General features: G+C 38.2%; 3 protein-coding genes and 1 long non-coding RNA gene across 5 annotated transcripts; 1 reads left to right on the top strand and 3 right to left on the bottom strand.

Moving 5' to 3' along the window:
- Positions 1-687: 687 nt before the first annotated feature.
- Positions 688-4,965, bottom strand: cfap184 (cilia and flagella associated protein 184). Of its 2 annotated transcripts, none has more exons than XM_087788625.1 (4): positions 4,807-4,965; positions 3,340-3,660; positions 1,271-1,618; positions 688-1,204 (listed from the first exon to the last, which is right to left on the bottom strand). In XM_087788625.1, the coding sequence occupies exons 1-4, from the start codon at positions 4,897-4,899 to the stop codon at positions 914-916; spliced, it is 1,053 nt and encodes a 350-aa protein (XP_087644751.1). In that variant the 5' UTR covers positions 4,900-4,965; the 3' UTR covers positions 688-913. The 2 variants fall into 2 exon arrangements, with proteins under 2 accessions (XP_087644751.1, XP_087644752.1); XM_087788626.1 differs by having other exon boundaries at positions 3,340-3,657.
- Positions 4,966-5,775: 810 nt separating this feature from the next.
- On the top strand, positions 5,776-10,056 carry tada2b (transcriptional adaptor 2B). The gene is made up of 2 exons (XM_087788620.1): positions 5,776-6,090; positions 8,241-10,056. The coding sequence occupies exons 1-2, from the start codon at positions 5,776-5,778 to the stop codon at positions 9,447-9,449; spliced, it is 1,524 nt and encodes a 507-aa protein (XP_087644746.1). The 3' UTR covers positions 9,450-10,056.
- Positions 10,057-10,696: 640 nt separating this feature from the next.
- Positions 10,697-13,804, bottom strand: grpel1 (GrpE-like 1, mitochondrial). The gene is made up of 4 exons (XM_087788624.1): positions 13,690-13,804; positions 12,539-12,683; positions 12,299-12,380; positions 10,697-11,406 (listed from the first exon to the last, which is right to left on the bottom strand). The coding sequence occupies exons 1-4, from the start codon at positions 13,755-13,757 to the stop codon at positions 11,060-11,062; spliced, it is 642 nt and encodes a 213-aa protein (XP_087644750.1). The 5' UTR covers positions 13,758-13,804; the 3' UTR covers positions 10,697-11,059.
- A 1,393-nt stretch (positions 13,805-15,197) lies between these two features.
- Positions 15,198-17,326, bottom strand: LOC148081671 (uncharacterized). Its single transcript, XR_015710879.1, has 4 exons — positions 17,101-17,326; positions 15,661-15,978; positions 15,487-15,600; positions 15,198-15,386 (listed from the first exon to the last, which is right to left on the bottom strand). It is a non-coding gene; the product is annotated as an uncharacterized LOC148081671 (long non-coding RNA).
- Positions 17,327-17,483: the final 157 nt, after the last annotated feature.

Genomic DNA, 17,483 nt, shown 5'->3' with positions numbered 1-17,483 from the left:
TCCAGTACTTGACTCTGGTGTTGTAGTATTTACAGACCACATGACTCTTGACGAAGTCGTAACCTCTTTTTATTTGTTATTAAATCAAAATATGTCCAAACATCAGCTTTAAAAGCTGCTGGAGTCACTGTATCCTCTCGTCCTCAGTCAATGCCAGGAAAACAATTTTCTCCCTAGCTGTGGGTGACTCAATGACTGCTGCCATCTAGCGGCCGGGACTTTATTTGCAACACAAAAAAAGAACAGCCCTGTGAATATTTACATTTTGTTACTTTTTGTATTTTGTTATTAAAGTACTGTTGAATACTGATTACATATTGATTACATATTGATTACAACCAAACATTATAGTAAATTCAACGACAGACATCAGCTACTGGAGTTGCCTCTTGTACTCAGTCGTAACCAGGATTTTATTGGACAAAATGACTCCTGCCATCTAGCGGCCCGAGGTTTAATTAAAACACGAAAATAAACAAACAAATAAAAATAGAATAATTTTGTTTCAAACACACTTAATAGAAATATAAACCACTCAACGGTATCCTCTTGTCCTCAGACATTGCCCAGATAGTTTAAGCAACACAACATGAACAAACACTACAATTATTTCCAGACCAGACCAGGAAATACTGTTTCCTTTGACTAGATTCATTTGACCCTCATAAGGTTGAAGATCATGTACAAACTAAAAACTTTATTTTGCCTTTGTTGTTTTTTTTGATGAATTTTGTGATTCACTCTTGTCATTTTTTTGAGTTTTTATTATTGAGATAAAGCGTTAAAAGTGTCTTGAATTGACTGTATCCTCTCACCCTCAGTCATCTGGCAGGATTTCAGCGGCGGAGGACATAATGACTGCAAATTTTTATTGAAAAACAAATGTATACACACTTTATTAAAGGAGGAATGGTTAACGGGGGTTAAGCTCCGCCCATCTGGACCTGATCTTCTGCAGCGACTCCTCCAGCCGCTCACAGTCCTCCAGGGTGTCGTTGTAATCCTGGACAAGCGTGTTCTCCTGCAGCGCGAGATGTTCCTTCAACTGGACTCTGTCCTGGTTCAGGCGGCAGCGAGCCTGCCTAGTTTGGGTCAGGAGGTTCCTCTGGTGGACCAAGGTCTTCTCCAGTTCGACGAGGTGCTTTTGTTTGGTCAGTATCTCCTCTTGAGTCCAGTGGATCTTCTCCTTTACATTTGATAGAACCTGCAGAGGAGAAAACGAGCTTTGTAGCTGTTTCTTTAGTTTCAAATCGTGGTCTTCAACATCTACCTCCACACTGCCGTTGATCTTCTTCTCAAGCTCCGACGACTTTTCCTTCTGATGATCCACGAGTTGAGTGGCCTGAAGCCTGTTGGACATCAGCTTCTCCACCTGCTTCCTGGCCTCGCTGAAGTGCTGAACCTCCTGATCCCGAAGCTTCGCCTCCAACGCGTCACTATCGATCTTCAGCCGGATGTTCTCGCGACACTGACGGACGACCTTCTCCTCCATTTCCTGCTGAAGCTTCGCCGCCGAGGAGACTTCCTGCTCCGACGCATCCTTACCCAGACGTCGACTGAGAACTTTCACGGCCACTTCCTGTTGATCGGCCAATAGCGACTGCCACTCGCCTTCCACCTGGAGACACATTCACCTGACGTCATGATGGCGATTGTTGTTTATTTATTCTAACGTTCCTACAACCAAATGAAGAACATTTTTTCCTATTTTTTTTACCCCTTTGAACCTGAATTCCTAGAAACATATATACACCTAAATATAACTGCACGTTACCATATTAGACAGCACCCTATAAACATATATTTTTTAAAGGTTCCTTTATGGATTATAATTCAATAAGGTGTGAAAAAAATATATATTTGGTATTTTTATTCACCATTAACATGTACATATCCACAGCATTTGTTCATTTTTGTTCAATCATTTGTCCTCTCCAGCTAAAGGAACAATGAAATCCTGTAGGATCTCTTCCATGACTGAGCACGAGAGGATACAGTCGGCTCCAGCAGCTTTTAAAGCTGATGTTTGGACATATTTTGGTTTGAAAACAAATTAAAGCAGTTACGACTTTGTCAAGAGTCATGTGGTCTGTAAATACTACAACACCAGAGCCAAGTACTCGACAATACTACACATGTATCCTTGTTCCTAAAGTATTACTATATATTTGTTGCCCCTGTATCGCCAGATTCTTGCCAAAACACACCTCTTCACACAAGATACTTTGAGTTCATTTAAATCTCTCTTTCTAGTTTATGTCATCCACCAGAAGTGGAACTTGAACAGTGGAAGATGATTACGATTGTTCAATTTGCTTCTTTAATACACAATAGTAAAGCGTTTAAATATAAATATAGTTTGCTATATATAAAATCATCAAAATATAATAAAAAACGAGAGAATATTTACACGTTTTGCTATAAATTAAGTGTTAAGAGTGCCATGGAAGTATAAGAGTGTTCCTTGATAACAATACTTTTTTACAAACCATTTAAAATTATATTGAAGACCTTAAAAACACCACATCAGTTCCTTGGGATTAGGTACAATTTAACCCAAATGTAAAATAAACATGACTTTTTATTCCCCTAAAACCAACGCACGACCCCCATCGTGTTAACTTGGAAAGTATTTCCGCAAAAAGTAAACCTCCTGGTACTCGTTGCCATGTAGAGAGATCTTTTTTTCAAGTTTTTAAACTAACGTTAACATTTTACTCATCATGTGTTTACAGTTTTAAGCCTTTTGAAAAAAAAAGGTTTTGGGCTTTTTACTGCCAAATAATGCCTTATTTATATCGTTGTGAATCGAAGACCTTTTTACAATCTCTACTTAACATCTGTTCACATTTTTAAGACAGTTGCAATTTTAATTGAAGACATTTTATAATTAAGGCCTAGTTTTTAGATTCACAAGTTGACCCTTTGACTGTATTTATGTGGCCCTCGTAATTTCAAATGTATAAATGGTTCTAATACATTAAAAAATGTATTTTGTATTTATTATTAACTTACATTTTCACATAACACTTCCCTCCTTTTTGGGTGTAATTTTTCAAGTATATCTTAATCCCTCATAACATTTTTTTTTAAGTTAATTGAAGAAATGTTTTGAAAAAAAACTCATCTATACAAGAATAAAATTACATCTTATTTAGCTTAATAAAAGTCACGGCCTAATGACGAATGTTCTTTTTTTTTAGGGATTTTTTCATCTTTCTTTTTGCTTGACGGCCCCTAACAACATTCACAGAATTGAATGTGGCCCTTGAAGAATTTTTGCTGTAGAAGATGAAAACATGAACTGTGTGTAAAGATGTTTCTTAAATGTTCTCCGACCTCATGCAGTCTCTCCTGGAGCGCCGACTGGGAGATGTTCAGCTGCCGTATCTTCTCCAGCTCGTCTTCTCGCTGCTGCTTCACACCAGCTATGAGGTGCAGGTTCTTCTCGTGACTCCACTTCGCCACCTCCTCGTCCTGCTCGCCGTCCACGGGCTCCTCCTGGAAGACCTGGACGAGCGAGGACCTCAAGAGAAGGTTACCATCTCTTGTTTTCTTCCGTTGTTCCGTCAGGTGGTGAAGGACCTGGAGGAGCTTCTCAGAGCTCTGGTCGTCATCTTCGTCGTCTTCTTCTGCTGGACTTTTGGATTTCAGTCTCTGCTAGATATATGAATATAAATAAATTTAAATATTGAAGCAAGATACAAATACACAATGAGATACATGCACTCACGCCAGATCCAAACGATGGTGAAGGAAATAAGATTGTTTTTTAAATTAAATAATAATAAAATATTTAAATTTGCTTATGAAAAAACATGTTTAACTTGAAAACAGAACAATTCAAGATTACAATGTACAACTTCTCAAGTAAATCACCTGAATAATTTGTTTATTTCCTTTAAATTAAACGTAATACTTTAATGTACTTTTAAATTCACAAATGAAAATGTTAACATTTGGAGTCATTTTCTAAAACTTAATCTAGTGAACGTGATATTCATGTGTTGATAATACAACAATATGTCCATTTAATTTAAAATCTAGAGGAACATTAATATTCCTCTTAACCCTTGCGTTATCTCAGGGTCAAGGTGACCCCAAAGCTCGAAAAACAAATGTATTTGTGGTATCCCTTGTGTGGTTTCTGGGATAACACAAACACATTTGTTTTTTGGGGGGCCTTTGGGTCACATTGACCCTGAGATAACGCAAGGATTAATAAAAACTTCTAAAACCTCACAGTATTTTTTATGTTTCAGGGCAATCAAAACAAAAGGTGGAGTTTGTTCCAAATCTAGGAAAGTAAACATGTATCATCAGACTATGAATACAAGTATTTAAAAGACGGAATTCTCACAACGTCAAAATAGAACTTTTTAAAAATCCATCAAATTTCAAGCACTGTTTTTGTTTTTGCTGTGAATTTAATGTTAAATTGAATCCGTAAATAATATTGAGTGTTTAAAAAATTCAATGTCAATAAATTCAGTGCAAGACATTCAGTGTGAACAATATTCAGTGTTTTTACAAACGTGCAGCGATGGAGGGCGTGATGCTGTGACGTCACACAACTTTATTTGCATTCGCTGGACACATTGAACATCAAATCCCTTAAACTAAATGTTTTAACATTGCATTTTTTTTTACATTTAATTAGCTTACAAGGAAATTGTTCGCGCAGATTTTTTTAAAACATCGAAAAATTAGAAGGTGCTTTGAATTTTTTTCACGCGTTTTTCAAATTCGAAGTCAACGATTTTGATGCTTCAAAAATTCCATTGAACGTCAGTTTATATTGATCACCTGGACAGGTTCGTGCTGTGACGTCACTGGATCTTCTGCTCCACTCGCTGCTGCATTTCTCGCGTCAGAAGTCGAATCAAAGTCATCGATCATTTTCTTTTTAAATGTCTTTCACTAAACTTGAATCTAGTCGGTTCGGCTTCTCTCGGCTTGTCTTCGGTTGTCGTGGAAACCCCGGCAGCCAATCACAAGTCGCTCGTGCGCACGTCATCTACGTCATCATCTTCTGCTGGACTTTTGGGTTTCAGTCTCTGCTAAATATATGAATATAAATACATTAAATATTGAAGCAAGATACAAATAAACAATGAGATACATGCACTCACGCCAGATCCAAACGATGGTGAAGGAAATAAGATTTAAACAAATTAAATGATAATAAAAAGATTTAAATTTGCTTATGAAAAAACATGTTTAACTTGAAAACAGAACAATTCAAGATTACAATGTATAACTTCTTAAGTATCACCTGAATAATTCGTTTATTTCACATTGACCCTGAGATAACACAAGGGTTAACAGAAAACTTCTAAATCCTCACAGTATTTTTTTTGTTTCAGGGCAATCGAAAAAAAAAAGGTGGAGTTTGTTCCAGATGTAGGAAATTAAACATGTATAATCAGACTTTGAATACGAGTATTATACACGGAATTCTCAAAACGTCAAAATAGGACTTTTAGGTTTAACAAAAATGTAATAATAATAAAAGATTTAAATTTGCTTATGAAAAAACATGTTTAACTTGAAAACAGAACAACTCAAGATTACAATGTACAACTTCTCAAGTAAATCACCTGAATAATTCGTTTATTTCCTTTAAATCAATGTAATACTTTAATATACTTTTAAATTCACACTCTGTTCGGCTTCTCTCGGCTTGTCCTCGGTTGTCGTGGAAACCCCGGCGGCCAATCACAAGTCGCTGGTGCGCACGGGGGGCGGGGGGACAGGGGGAGGGCGCCACGGCGCATGCGCAAGCTTACGCCTCCTCCAACAACAGGAGCGCGAGCCAACATGGCGGACCTGGGGAAGAAGTACTGCGTCAACTGCCTCGCAGACGTCACCAACCTGCGGCTCCGCTGCACCGACTGCCCGGACATCGAGCTGTGTCCCGAGTGCTTCTCGGCGGGGGCGGAGATCGGGAACCACCGGCGGTGGCACGGATACCAGCAGGTCGACGGCGGTCGCTTCTCTCTCTGGGGTCCAGAAGCGGAGGGAGGATGGACGAGCAGGGAAGAGCAGTCGCTGCTCGATGCCATCGAACAGTATGGCTTTGGAAACTGGGTACGATTTTCACAACTTTTCAGTCTCTTCCAAAAACTTTTTACACATGACGGTCAAACTTTAGGCCAGAACTGTTGATGTGGATTTAAACATACTTTCTAGTGTCACTTCCATCCAGTTTTGGGGTTTTTATTGTCCTGTAACGTTTTTTATTAAAATGTTATTCTTATTCTATTTTAATTTGTTTGTGTACGTAATTCAAAGTTAAATATAAACTTTAAATACAAATAGTTTGCGTTGATAAAGTGTAATGACAATAATTTACAATAATGATCAACATATTGACATAAAACGACAATGGTTTATATATATATGTAAATACATGTTTTTAATTACAATTTAATTGACATCATACCAAGAACTCACACCTTTATTATGAAATTATAATTAAAAAAAAAAATTGCGTTTTTAATATTGACATAAAACGACAATGGTTTATATATACAGTATCTAAGTAAATACATATTTTTAATTAAAATTAAATTGACATCATTTTAAACCAAGAACACACACTTTTGTTATTAAACTAGAATTAAACGTTTTTGCGTTTAAAAAAATATAGAAGTTAATTTTAAGAATCTGTTGACAGTAGATGGAAGAGAATTCATTCACAACTAGAAGTGAAACCAGTTTCAAACGAAGGTCATCAACTGATCTTCACCCCATTGTGTGACGATAGAAGGCTTGATGTTCTTAGGGCTCCACAAAGAGTGTGTTGTTTTTGCAACACAAGTTGGATGCACTGCAGGAATACAGATGATGTGTCGGACGAGTTAACGTTTTGAGCCGGGAGTCTTCGTCTTCTTGTGTAATAAATCCTAAATAATTGAATGTATACACGTTTCTAAATGCAAAGAATTGAGAGCACGATGAGAATTTATATTAAAGTCAGTTAAATCTACATCTATAACGTTTTTAAAAAAGAAAATAAATCTGAAATCATTGTATGATGTTTGTTCATTTTTATATAAGAAAATTAAATAGTTAAACCTGATAATACTTTATTGAAGAGTTTCCTCTTTTTCTTTCCAAAACTGTAGCAAAAATGAACGCAACACATAGACAAGGAAACCATTGATTTGAAGCAACAAAACGATTCTATTGAAACATCACTTGTGTTGTTATCAGTATTATCTTGACCTTTAAAGTATATATTTTATTGAGTATTGTTTTGATTGTTTAAGTGCTTTGTGACCCTGGTCTGGAAAAGATCTATATAAATACAAATTAATTACTTGCTTACTTACAAACACATTTGTTTTCGGGCCTCAGGTCACCTTGACCCTTAGATAACACAAGTGATCCCCCAAATACATTTGTTTTTCGGGCCTCCGGGTCATCTAGACCTAAAGATAACACAAGGGATACCCCAGACACATTTGTTTTCAGGCCTCCGTGTCACCTTGACCCTCGGATAACACAAGGGACATCACAAACACTTTATAAATACAAATTAATTACTTACTTACAAACACATTTGTTTTCAGGCCTCCGTGTCACCTTGACCCTCGGATAACACAAGGGACATCACAAACACTATATAAATACAAATTAATTACTTACTTACAAACACATTTGTTTTCGGGCCTCGGGTCACCTTGACCCTTAGATAACACAAGTGATCCCCCAAATACATTTGTTTTTCGGGGCCTCCGGGTCACATTGACACAGAGATAACAAAAATGGTTAAAAAAAATCCCAGAGCAACACCTGGTACTTCAGCTAGTTTATTAAAACACCTGATTATTGCTTGAATTATCGTTGTGTCTCTTTGTGTATTTTATAATCACAAACTGTACTTTCCCACATATTTTCTTATTCCTGAAATATTTTCTTATTCCTGGACTACTCTGAGGGCGCCACCTGCTGACCTCTAGAAAAAGGGAACTGCTTAATCTTTTCTTTCCTGTCACGGGTCAGGGGTCAACAGATATATTTTCTAATGTGACGACAAAAGAAGGCGATGAAACAAAATGGATCAAACATTGAAATGATTTACACGTTTAAAATGAATACTGAATTAAATGAGACGTCTCGGCATATTTGCCCATTTGACCGTGACCTTCGTGTACTGCTGCACGTCTTCTTCCAAAAGTCTGATCCAAGTGCTAACAATATCGTGACCTTCATGTTTGTGTCGCCCCCTTCAGGAGGACATGGCCTCGCAAGTGGGACCGTCGCGGACTCCGCAGGAGGTCATGGAGCACTACGTCACCATGTACATCCACGGGAACCTGGGCAAGGCCTGCATCCCGGACAACATCCCCAACCGGGTCACCGACCACACCTGCCCCAGCGGGGGTCCGCTGTCGCCCAGCCTCACCACACCGCTGCCGCCGCTGGACATCACCCAGGCGGAGCAGCAGCAGCTGGGCTACATGCCTCTGCGCGACGACTACGAGATCGAGTACGACCAGGACGCCGAGAAGCTCATCAGCGCGCTGTCCGTCAACTACGACGACGAGGACGTGGAGATCGAGATGAAGCGCGCGCACGTGGACATGTACGTGAGGAAACTCCGGGAACGCCAGCGGCGCAAGAACATCGCGCGGGACTACAACCTGGTGCCGGCGTTCCTGGGCCGCGACAAGAAGGAGAAGGAGAAACCGGGATCGTTGGGAGGCGTGGGAGCGGTCGCCGGGTCGGGCGGCGGTGGTGGTGTCGGCGCGAGCGGCGGCGGCGGCGGCGGCGTGATCGGATCCGGTTCGACGCCGGCGGCCGTGTCGGGTCCGACCCCGACGACGCCCAAAAGAAAGACCACGAAAGAGGAGAAGGACCAGCGGGTCCGGCTACGCGGGCTGTGCCAGTTCATGGCGCATCGGGAGTTTGAAGACTTTTTCGAGAACATGCATAAGGAGCGGGTCCTCAGGGCCAAAGTGCGCGAGCTGCAGCGGTACCGGCGCAACGGCATCGCCCGCCTGGACGAGTCGGTGGAGTACGAGGCGGCGCGGCACAAGCGAGAGAAACGAAAGGAAAACAAAAGCGTCGTGATCTCAAAGAGGGGCGGCGGCGGCGGCGGGCTGGGCTCGGGTGTGGGCGGCGCCGGAGGGGGCATGTCGGGGGGGCTGGGGGTGGGCTGTGCCATCAAAGAGGAGGGCAAGGAGGGCGAGTTCGCCGCCATAGAGAACCTGACGGGCTTCGAGCTGCTGTCGGACCGAGAGAAGGTTCTGTGCAACTCTCTGAACCTGAGCCCGGCCCGGTACCTGACCGTCAAGACCATCATCATCAAGGACCACCTGCAGAAGAGGCAGGGGATCCCCGCCAAGAGCCGACTCCCCAGCTACCTGGACAAGGTCCTGAAGAAACGCATCCTCAGCTTCCTCACGGAGAGCGGCTGGATCTCCAGAGACGCTGCCTAGACTCTGGACCTTCAGAGTGTAAATATGTACAAAGAGAAGTCCCTCCTGGAATAAAAATATATTTTCTTATCAGATTCTGGAGCAAAAACATTTTTCTACTGCTTCTAACGAAGACGGCTGAGGAGGACCAGACTCTAGTCCAGATGTGCCCCAAATAGTCTTTTCTGAAGTTTTGAAGCCTTAATTGTCCAAAAATTGTAACTTTATTTATACATGTTTACAAGGTTTCCTGTGGACAGTATCAGCACATTATGGACGAGATCATTTTGACTTCTGGTCATTAAAGTCCACCAGGGTGAAGACACGATTCCTGACCGTGATGGATACGAAATGCTGGACCGACCCAAGTTCTCATGATGTTTTTTGCCAAATGTACTTAAGGGTTTTCATCTTAAGACCGATCCATTGTGAAACTGTGTGTCAAGAGTCGTCACTACTTATATTTTCTCCTGCACATTGTCTTGTGTGAACTTTTCACCGCCGTGCTCTGAGTTTGTACAGAATTTTCTACCGTTGAACAATTTTACTGATGTTATAATGAATTTGCACACGTGGAGTGTTGCATGCTGGTGTTTGAGTGACACATTAAAATGAAATACTTTATTGACTTTGTGTACTGGCAAGTATCTGACGATACTTATCACGATGCAGGTGATACAATACTATATTTATGCTGCTCTACCTTACCTTACAGTGTAGTAACAAGTATATATGTGTAGTATTATCAAGTACTTGACTCTGATTTTACAGACTACATGACTCTTGACGAAGTCGTAACTGCTTTCATTTATTTTCAAAACAAAATATGTCCAAACATGAACTTTAAAAGCCGCTGGTTTGACTGTATCCTCTCGTCCTCAGCGGGAGCTCACAGGGTTTCATTATACCTAGTGCTGCAGTCATGACGGCTACCATCTAGCGTCCGGAAGCCTAATTGCAAAAGTTGATTTTTTATTTTATTTTACAAATTTATCGAAATGTAAATAAAATTCAAATCAATCAAATCATTTTAATTAACTAGAAGAAAAGCATTTAATTAAGTTAACTTTTTTAAAGCCCAATTTGTGTTATGGGTTTGAATGCTTGAGAGCCTTTAGTCAAAATTCGAATTATATTTTTTCTCATGGTGTTGAAAAAGGAAAAGTGAGAGACTACGTCTGACTATTTTTCAGGTCACCACTAGAGGGCAGTGATTCACATACCTTCGGTTTATTAGGTTGAGACACCAAAGTGGAAAAGCAAATCCATAGTGTTTACATTATATTTTTATTGACTTCCGTTGCTTTAAAATAGATTCATGTCTTTGAAAAAGAACAGTTCCAGGTGGTACACGACGGTTCTCTTTGTGAATCGATGAAGTATAAATTATTGCGTTAACTGTTCATTATGTTCAAACTGGAGACGCACAACAAACTCATGATTCAACACAACGATCTGGAATGATGTGAGCAGACGGAAGCCGACAATCGCAGAACAGTTTGTTTGTGGGTGAGATCGTGACTGATGGTCGTTTCCCAAAGTTCAATCCAGTTTGATAACGGTGGCTCAAGGTCACCCGAGGTCGAGGTCTCCCCCTCCTGTCATAGAAACACTACAGGCAGTCGGAGCTTCTACGGCGCCTTGACCACACCGACCAGCGCCGGCCGCAAGGTGCGACCGTGAAGCGTGTAGCCCACTTTGGTAACCACGGCGACGGTGCCGGGCTCCTTGCCCGCGACGGGGGCGTGGAAGAGCGCCTCGTGCTGGTAGGGGTCGAACTTCTGGCCGTCGGGGTTGAGCTTGACCAGGCCGTGCTTGGTGAACACCTTCTGCATCTGGGTCTCCGTCATCACCAGGCCGTCGAACAGGTTCTTCAGGTGAGGGTTCTGACTCGTCACCTCCGCCTTGGGCACGCTCTCCGTGGCCTTCTCCAGGACGTCGGACACCTCCAGCAGGTCCTTGCAGAAGCCCTGGATACCTGGGGTTGAACGTAGGTTAGTCATGAACCAGAGAACCGGTTTTTGAAAGGGAAACGTATTATAGATTTGGCCAGCAGGGGGCGATGAAGAAATGTATGGAAGTATGTCAGTGCCTTAAGAATGGTAAGTAATATTTGTAGAGCGCTTTTCTATACCAGGGTCACAATGCGACTAGTTTAATTTAACAATTAAAATGTTGGGACTTTATTTTACTTTATTTTCATAATGTCATCGTTTTGTTTTTTTTATTCTCAATTCAAAAAGTTTCTAAATTGAAAGTTAAATTTAATAATTTGTATATTTAAACGTTCTTGGCAAAATAATACCAACATTCTGTTATTGAATTAAAAAAGGATAAACATTAAAATTTTGAATTTAGAAAAAAATATATTTTAAAGTTAAAATATGAAGATGTGTAAAAAAAAGTAGTTTAAAAATTGTATTTTTATTATTATTTTAAAACCGACACATTTATAGACACCACAACCGTTCAAAACAATTTAATTTAAATATAGAAATAATTGATTTCAATTAAGAATCAAAGGTTTAACATTTTAAATATCAAATCTAACCATTAAATATTCTGAAGATCTGATGTACTTTCATAGAAACAAGACAAATTATGTTGTAGTTTAGTGCAAGAAGAAGACAAGTGTCTTTACCACACTCAGAAAAATCATTTATCACTTTATCCTACACTTTGAACTGTGTTGTACCCGACAAGTATATCAATGCAACTTAAAGTCCTACAAAACATACATTTCCCACCAAAATATCAACCCCTAAATTAGCCTCACCTTTAATTAACGGTTGGTAGTTATTGCTCTGATATTGCATCATCAGTTTCATCAGCATATAAAGAGAGAACGCTCATAGAGAATCATGTTTTACCGTATAACTTGGCATCTTCCACCATCCTCTTGCTCCTCGACCTGAGGTTCTCCGTGTCCGCTAACGCCCGCTTGTACTTTTCCTGCAGAACAACAAGAGTCACACACCGATGACTCAACGAAGCTTCATGAAGCCTCACTCACAAAAGACCCTGACCCGACAGATCTGTCGCTCCATAGCCTTTCGATTGCAGCGCGAATCTTTTTTCTTACGTTGACAAACTTGAGCTAAAAAACGTACCGTCATATCCTTCAGCTGGTCTTCCAACTGGGTCATCTCTTTCTGGACCTTATCTGCGTCGGATGGTTCGGGTTTTTCCGCCGCCTCCTCAGGAGCAGGACCGTTCTTCTGCTGTGTGGCCGTGCATAACATCCGCGGGGAGGCTCTGAAGGGACAAGAAATGATGTTTATCGTTTCATCTTTTAAATAAATCTGAGCAGTTGACTTTGAGTTACAGCATCCTAGAACAGACCTGGACATGATATTAGACGCAGCCTCTTGTATCCATGTGGCCCTCAAGAGGTCAAAGATCATGTAGGAACTAAGAATTATATTTCATATTTTTATTATTCAGTACTAGTCTCTAAATATGACGTAGGGTTTCATGACTCCACTTTTGTCATTAATGTGACTATTTATTGTCCCTTAAAACAATTTAAATGAATACTAAAATACATTTTTGGGAGATTTTATGCAAGATTTAAAGTTTATAATACAATAAAATAATAATTTTAGCATGTTTTCCTCCTTTATTTTTGCTTGATGGCCCCACAGAACATCTACTGTATAAAATGTGGGGCCCTCAGGTTAATGTAACTGCCCATCATTGTCCTACAACAAGGTTACCTTGGAATTACATTTGATATTAGTTCAATATTTATTGTTCATTTCTTTACTTCATGATCCTTCATACATACAGTATATTCCCACAGTGGGACTAATGAATGAACTTATTGCTTGAAATACATCCTTACAATGATAGATTGAATGATTTTCTTATAATAAATAATAATAATAAATTAATAAATTAATTCTCACAGGGTTTTGTAAGTTTTTCCTTCAATTAAATATTCAATATGTTGTTAACTTTATTTATTAAAAATATTTTGCACCTGATAATCTCAATGACATTATTTTAACCTCGTTTGCTTCACTTCTCAAGTCAACATTGGTTCAGTTCGTAGTTATGACATCATCACGATCTGAAGTATTGCAGTATTCTGGTTATTAACTGGGTTTACATCGTCATGTTATTGTTATTTTGTACATTTTAACTGTCATTGTGACGAGCTAACTCCTCGTTTAGCAGCACTTCGTGACGCTTAAAAACAGCTACACTCGCAAGAGTGTTAACTGTCAATCATATGAAGTTAAATAATACTTTGTCTCACCTCGTCAGCGCCGACGACGACAGTAAAGAGAAGCTTTGCCTCAGAGCTCGAACACAAACGCTCGCCATCGCAGCAGCAGCAGCAGCAGCAGGAACTTACGGAACACGCTTCCGCCGGACACTCTAAGTTGCTGGTGCCGCTCGGCCAATCAGAGGCAGGTGTTTCCAGCAGATTCACCCGGCGGCCAATGAGAAGCGAAGACGTGACTCGCGTAGTTCGGTTGAGGTGGAGTTAAAGGTGAAAAGTACGCATGTGACCTGAAGGACAGCGTCTGGTCGCCACTTATATTACGTCACGTTTGGATCGACGTTTAACATTCAAAATAGTTAAACATATTTAAGATCGTTTACGAAGATTCTTCAGTGAAGTCCATGAAACAATGGACGAAACAAATGATAATTAAAATGAACTGTTTAATTCATTTATGAAGGACAACAAATGAAAAAAATGTATTTTATATTTATTCACACGTTATTTTGGTTATTTATTTATGTATTTATTTGTTTCTAATTCGTACAGACTTGTGAGTTTGTTTTTCTTCTTTTCTTTAGAAACATGTATACATAAATATATACATACAGAGAAATAACACCGTTCTTAAAAAAAATATAATCACAAGTCTTATTTTATTTATTTATTTCCACATTTAATAATGTATCTATTCATTTAGAATCAGAATCAGAAAATGTATTTATAATTATGTCATTTATCGTCATTCATATGAGACATGCTTGTTCGGACCTTTGACCTTTAAAAAAAATAATTCATTTATAAATATTATATATTTATCTAGATGTTTTTTTTTAACATTAATTCAAACATTTATTTACAAATTCAGTTCTTTATTTATACATGTATTAATTAATAATTATGTCATTTATCGTCCTTTATATGCAAGAGGTCCTTGTATGGACTTTATTTAAACATATATATATATAATATAATATATAATATAATAATATACAATACATTTATTTGAAATAAGCGTGTGTTGATAGATTCCATGATAAAGCGAATTCCATATTTTGAAACGCAGGTGTTATTCTTTTTGTAAAGTTGTGTAGTTTTGGTCTTAATCTTTAAAACTGGGAATATATTTTAACTCATAACTTTACTATTATCTAGAAAAAGTCATAAGTACATTTTAACAAATCATGTTCTATGCTGTTATGTTGCTGTGTTTTTAGATTTTAGTTATTATATATGTGTATATATATATATATATATATATATATATATATATATATATATATATATATACACACACACACACATATATATATATATATATATTTATTTATACTGTCCACTTTTGTTGGGGGTACAAAGGAAGAATTTTATTTTAACTTTATCTATATGTATATGTATATCTATATGTATATCTATATCTATATCTATATCTATATCTATATCTATATATAGATATATATATAGCTAAAGATATATAGTGTATATGAAGAGTTTTACTTAGCCTCATAATTGTTTGGCATTTTTGTACCTAATTTTAACGTTGAATTTAAGTAATTTAAAGTGACATCAGAAGCAGAAGTTGCATTTCATGGCAGAAGAAAATTACAAAAATGCGAGGCTTCATTAGAACAAGACTGGACATACGGTGGAGGAACTGCTGTGTTTTTCCATTCTTGCAAACTCAGGGTCGGTTTGAAGGGCCCCATAGATCACACTCGAAGTCAGTGCTGCACACACACACACACACACACACACACACACACACACATTGATGACACGGATCCCAAAAAGACACTGAAACCTCCAACAGAAAGTCATTGGTGTCACCTTTTGTATTTGTGATGTAACAGCAGAAGATCCAGAGGATCAGGATCAAACCTCCCAGTGCCGACAGAACGGCTGTGACTGGATCTGGCAGAGCAGATGTCGTGGCAGGTTCTTCTGAGAGAGAACATTAAATCACTTTAAATTGAATCTATTAAAAAACGTTCCTGTGACAACCTGTCGACGGTCGAGCCTCATCTTTGTCCCGAACGATGATGTTGGTTCCAGTTCCTTTTACTGTTGTGATCAAGGAAATTTCAAATGCGACCACGCATATGTATCTTCCAGCATCCTCGTGTTTGATGCTCTCAAAGATTAAACGTGTACAATTACGCTCCTTTACTTGAACGCTATCATTGCCCTCAAACTTTACTGAGTCCTTCCACCACACAGCCTGAAGGCCACCATTAGACCAACAACACTGGATCTGCACTGAATCTCCTTCTTTGACTGACAGGCTGTGCGGCGTCTGAGTTATCTTTACTTCTGAAGCATCTGCAAAAGATGAAACAAATGAGTATTTTTTTCAACATAGATTTTAAAATTATATTTTACCGCCTGAAATCTCTATAAATCATGCTGAAAATACTTGTTTTTGTGGAACTTCAGTCATTTATATGCAGGTATTTAATTCAAAATATAATTTATTTATTGAAAACTGTCAATGCTAAAATTGAAACAAATGAGTATTTTTCCTCCCAAATATAACAACATAGATTTTTAAATTATATTTTACCGCCTGAAATCTCTATAAATCATGCTGAAAATACTTGCTTACTTACTTTTATGGAACTTCAGTCTTTTATATGCATGTGTTTAATTCAAAATATAATCTATTAATTGAAAACTGTCAAGGCTAAAAATGAAAACAAGAGTTGTATAATCAAGTTATTATGGGATATTAATATTCATATTTAAATTAGCTTATTTTAATCTAATTTATTTCTCCTTGATTCTAGTTTTCAGTTATCTTTCCTTCTGAAGCGTCTGCAAAAGATCAAGCAATGAGAATAAGAATATTAAAAAAAAAAAAAAAAAAGTCAAATTCTGGTGACATGAATCATAGAAATGTTATAATCAAGTTGAAAAAAAAAGTTTTTTGGGTTCTCAGATCTATGAATGAAAATTCAGAAATGAATGAAAAAAGCAATATATATACTTTATAACCCAAGTGTGTTATTACGTTAAAGTTGCCGTTAAATTACAAGGTAGTTGGACATTTAAAGTTAATATTTTCTTTGCCATAGCGATACGTAAAAATAAAATACAACTTAATGCTTTGCTTATTTAAATAAACACATTTTCTTACTTCAAATTTACCTTTTTTTTCAGTCACTCAAAAATGTATTCTTCATGACGGTCTTCGTAAATCTCCTGTATTTTTTGCACATGAATTCAATTTTATCTGATCCAGCATTTATATTATTTTCCACACAAATGTTAGGCATCAGCACATAAAACTAACTGTGTCAGTTTCTTCATTTAAAAGTAAATATATGTATTTATAACCATTAAATTAGTTGTTTTAAAACTGTTTGAAAAGATTATTTTCTCCATCCGTGCACAAACACAAAGAACTGTGCGACAGTAATGTTGAAATGTAATGGTTCTACTTACAGGTGAAGAGAGAAGAAGAGAGAAGAAGGAGACTCGGCTGAAACACCATCTTTCCTCTCTGGCATCTGCACGAAGAAGTGTTAGCCATGGTTTGTCTTTCCTTCCTGTAGGTTGGTGTGAACACTCGTGTGTGATGTGGTCTTCAGCTGATCTGAAGGGAGAAGCTGCTAATATGACAATGTATAAGAGAAATATATCACATGAAATAAATCGAACAAGTGACTCGTAAAGTTAAGTGAAACTGTAGTGAAACTATAGTGAGACGTTGAGGTGGTAATTTGACAATGTTCGCATTAAAGACAAAGGTTCTTTTCCTGCTTTACTTTGAAGTTAACTTTGGTCAGTGTTTTATTTTGAAGGGCACCGTAAAAACCGTAGTTAGG

Source organism: Callionymus lyra, chromosome 4 (assembly GCF_982586985.1).
Source record: "Callionymus lyra chromosome 4, fCalLyr1.hap1.1, whole genome shotgun sequence".
Taxonomy (NCBI): Eukaryota; Metazoa; Chordata; class Actinopteri; order Syngnathiformes; family Callionymidae; genus Callionymus; species Callionymus lyra.
The sequence above is the reverse complement of the archived record's forward strand: the minus strand, read 5'-3'. Positions and strand labels throughout refer to the sequence as shown.

What these genes read in the sequence shown, in the direction of transcription:
- grpel1 (XM_087788624.1), bottom strand. Translation starts at nt 13,757, where the DNA reads ATGGCGAGCGTTTGTGTTCGAGCTCTGAGGCAAAGCTTCTCTTTACTG. An exon ending in TCGTCGTCGGCGCTGACGAG is followed by an intron (nt 12,684 to 13,689) that starts GTGAGACAAAGT and finishes TTGTCCCTTCAG; the next exon opens with AGCCTCCCCGCGGATGTTAT. An exon ending in GGAAGATGCCAAGTTATACG is followed by an intron (nt 11,407 to 12,298) that starts GTAAAACATGAT and finishes GTTCAACCCCAG; the next exon opens with GTATCCAGGGCTTCTGCAAG.
- tada2b (XM_087788620.1), top strand. Translation starts at nt 5,776, where the DNA reads ATGCGCAAGCTTACGCCTCCTCCAACAACAGGAGCGCGAGCCAACATG. An exon ending in AGTATGGCTTTGGAAACTGG is followed by an intron (nt 6,091 to 8,240) that starts GTACGATTTTCA and finishes CGCCCCCTTCAG; the next exon opens with GAGGACATGGCCTCGCAAGT.
- cfap184 (XM_087788625.1), bottom strand. Translation starts at nt 4,899, where the DNA reads ATGATCGATGACTTTGATTCGACTTCTGACGCGAGAAATGCAGCAGCG. An exon ending in CACAGCACGAACCTGTCCAG is followed by an intron (nt 3,661 to 4,806) that starts GTGATCAATATA and finishes TCATATATCTAG; the next exon opens with CAGAGACTGAAATCCAAAAG. An exon ending in AGATCAACGGCAGTGTGGAG is followed by an intron (nt 1,205 to 1,270) that starts GTAGATGTTGAA and finishes TCTCCTCTGCAG; the next exon opens with GTTCTATCAAATGTAAAGGA.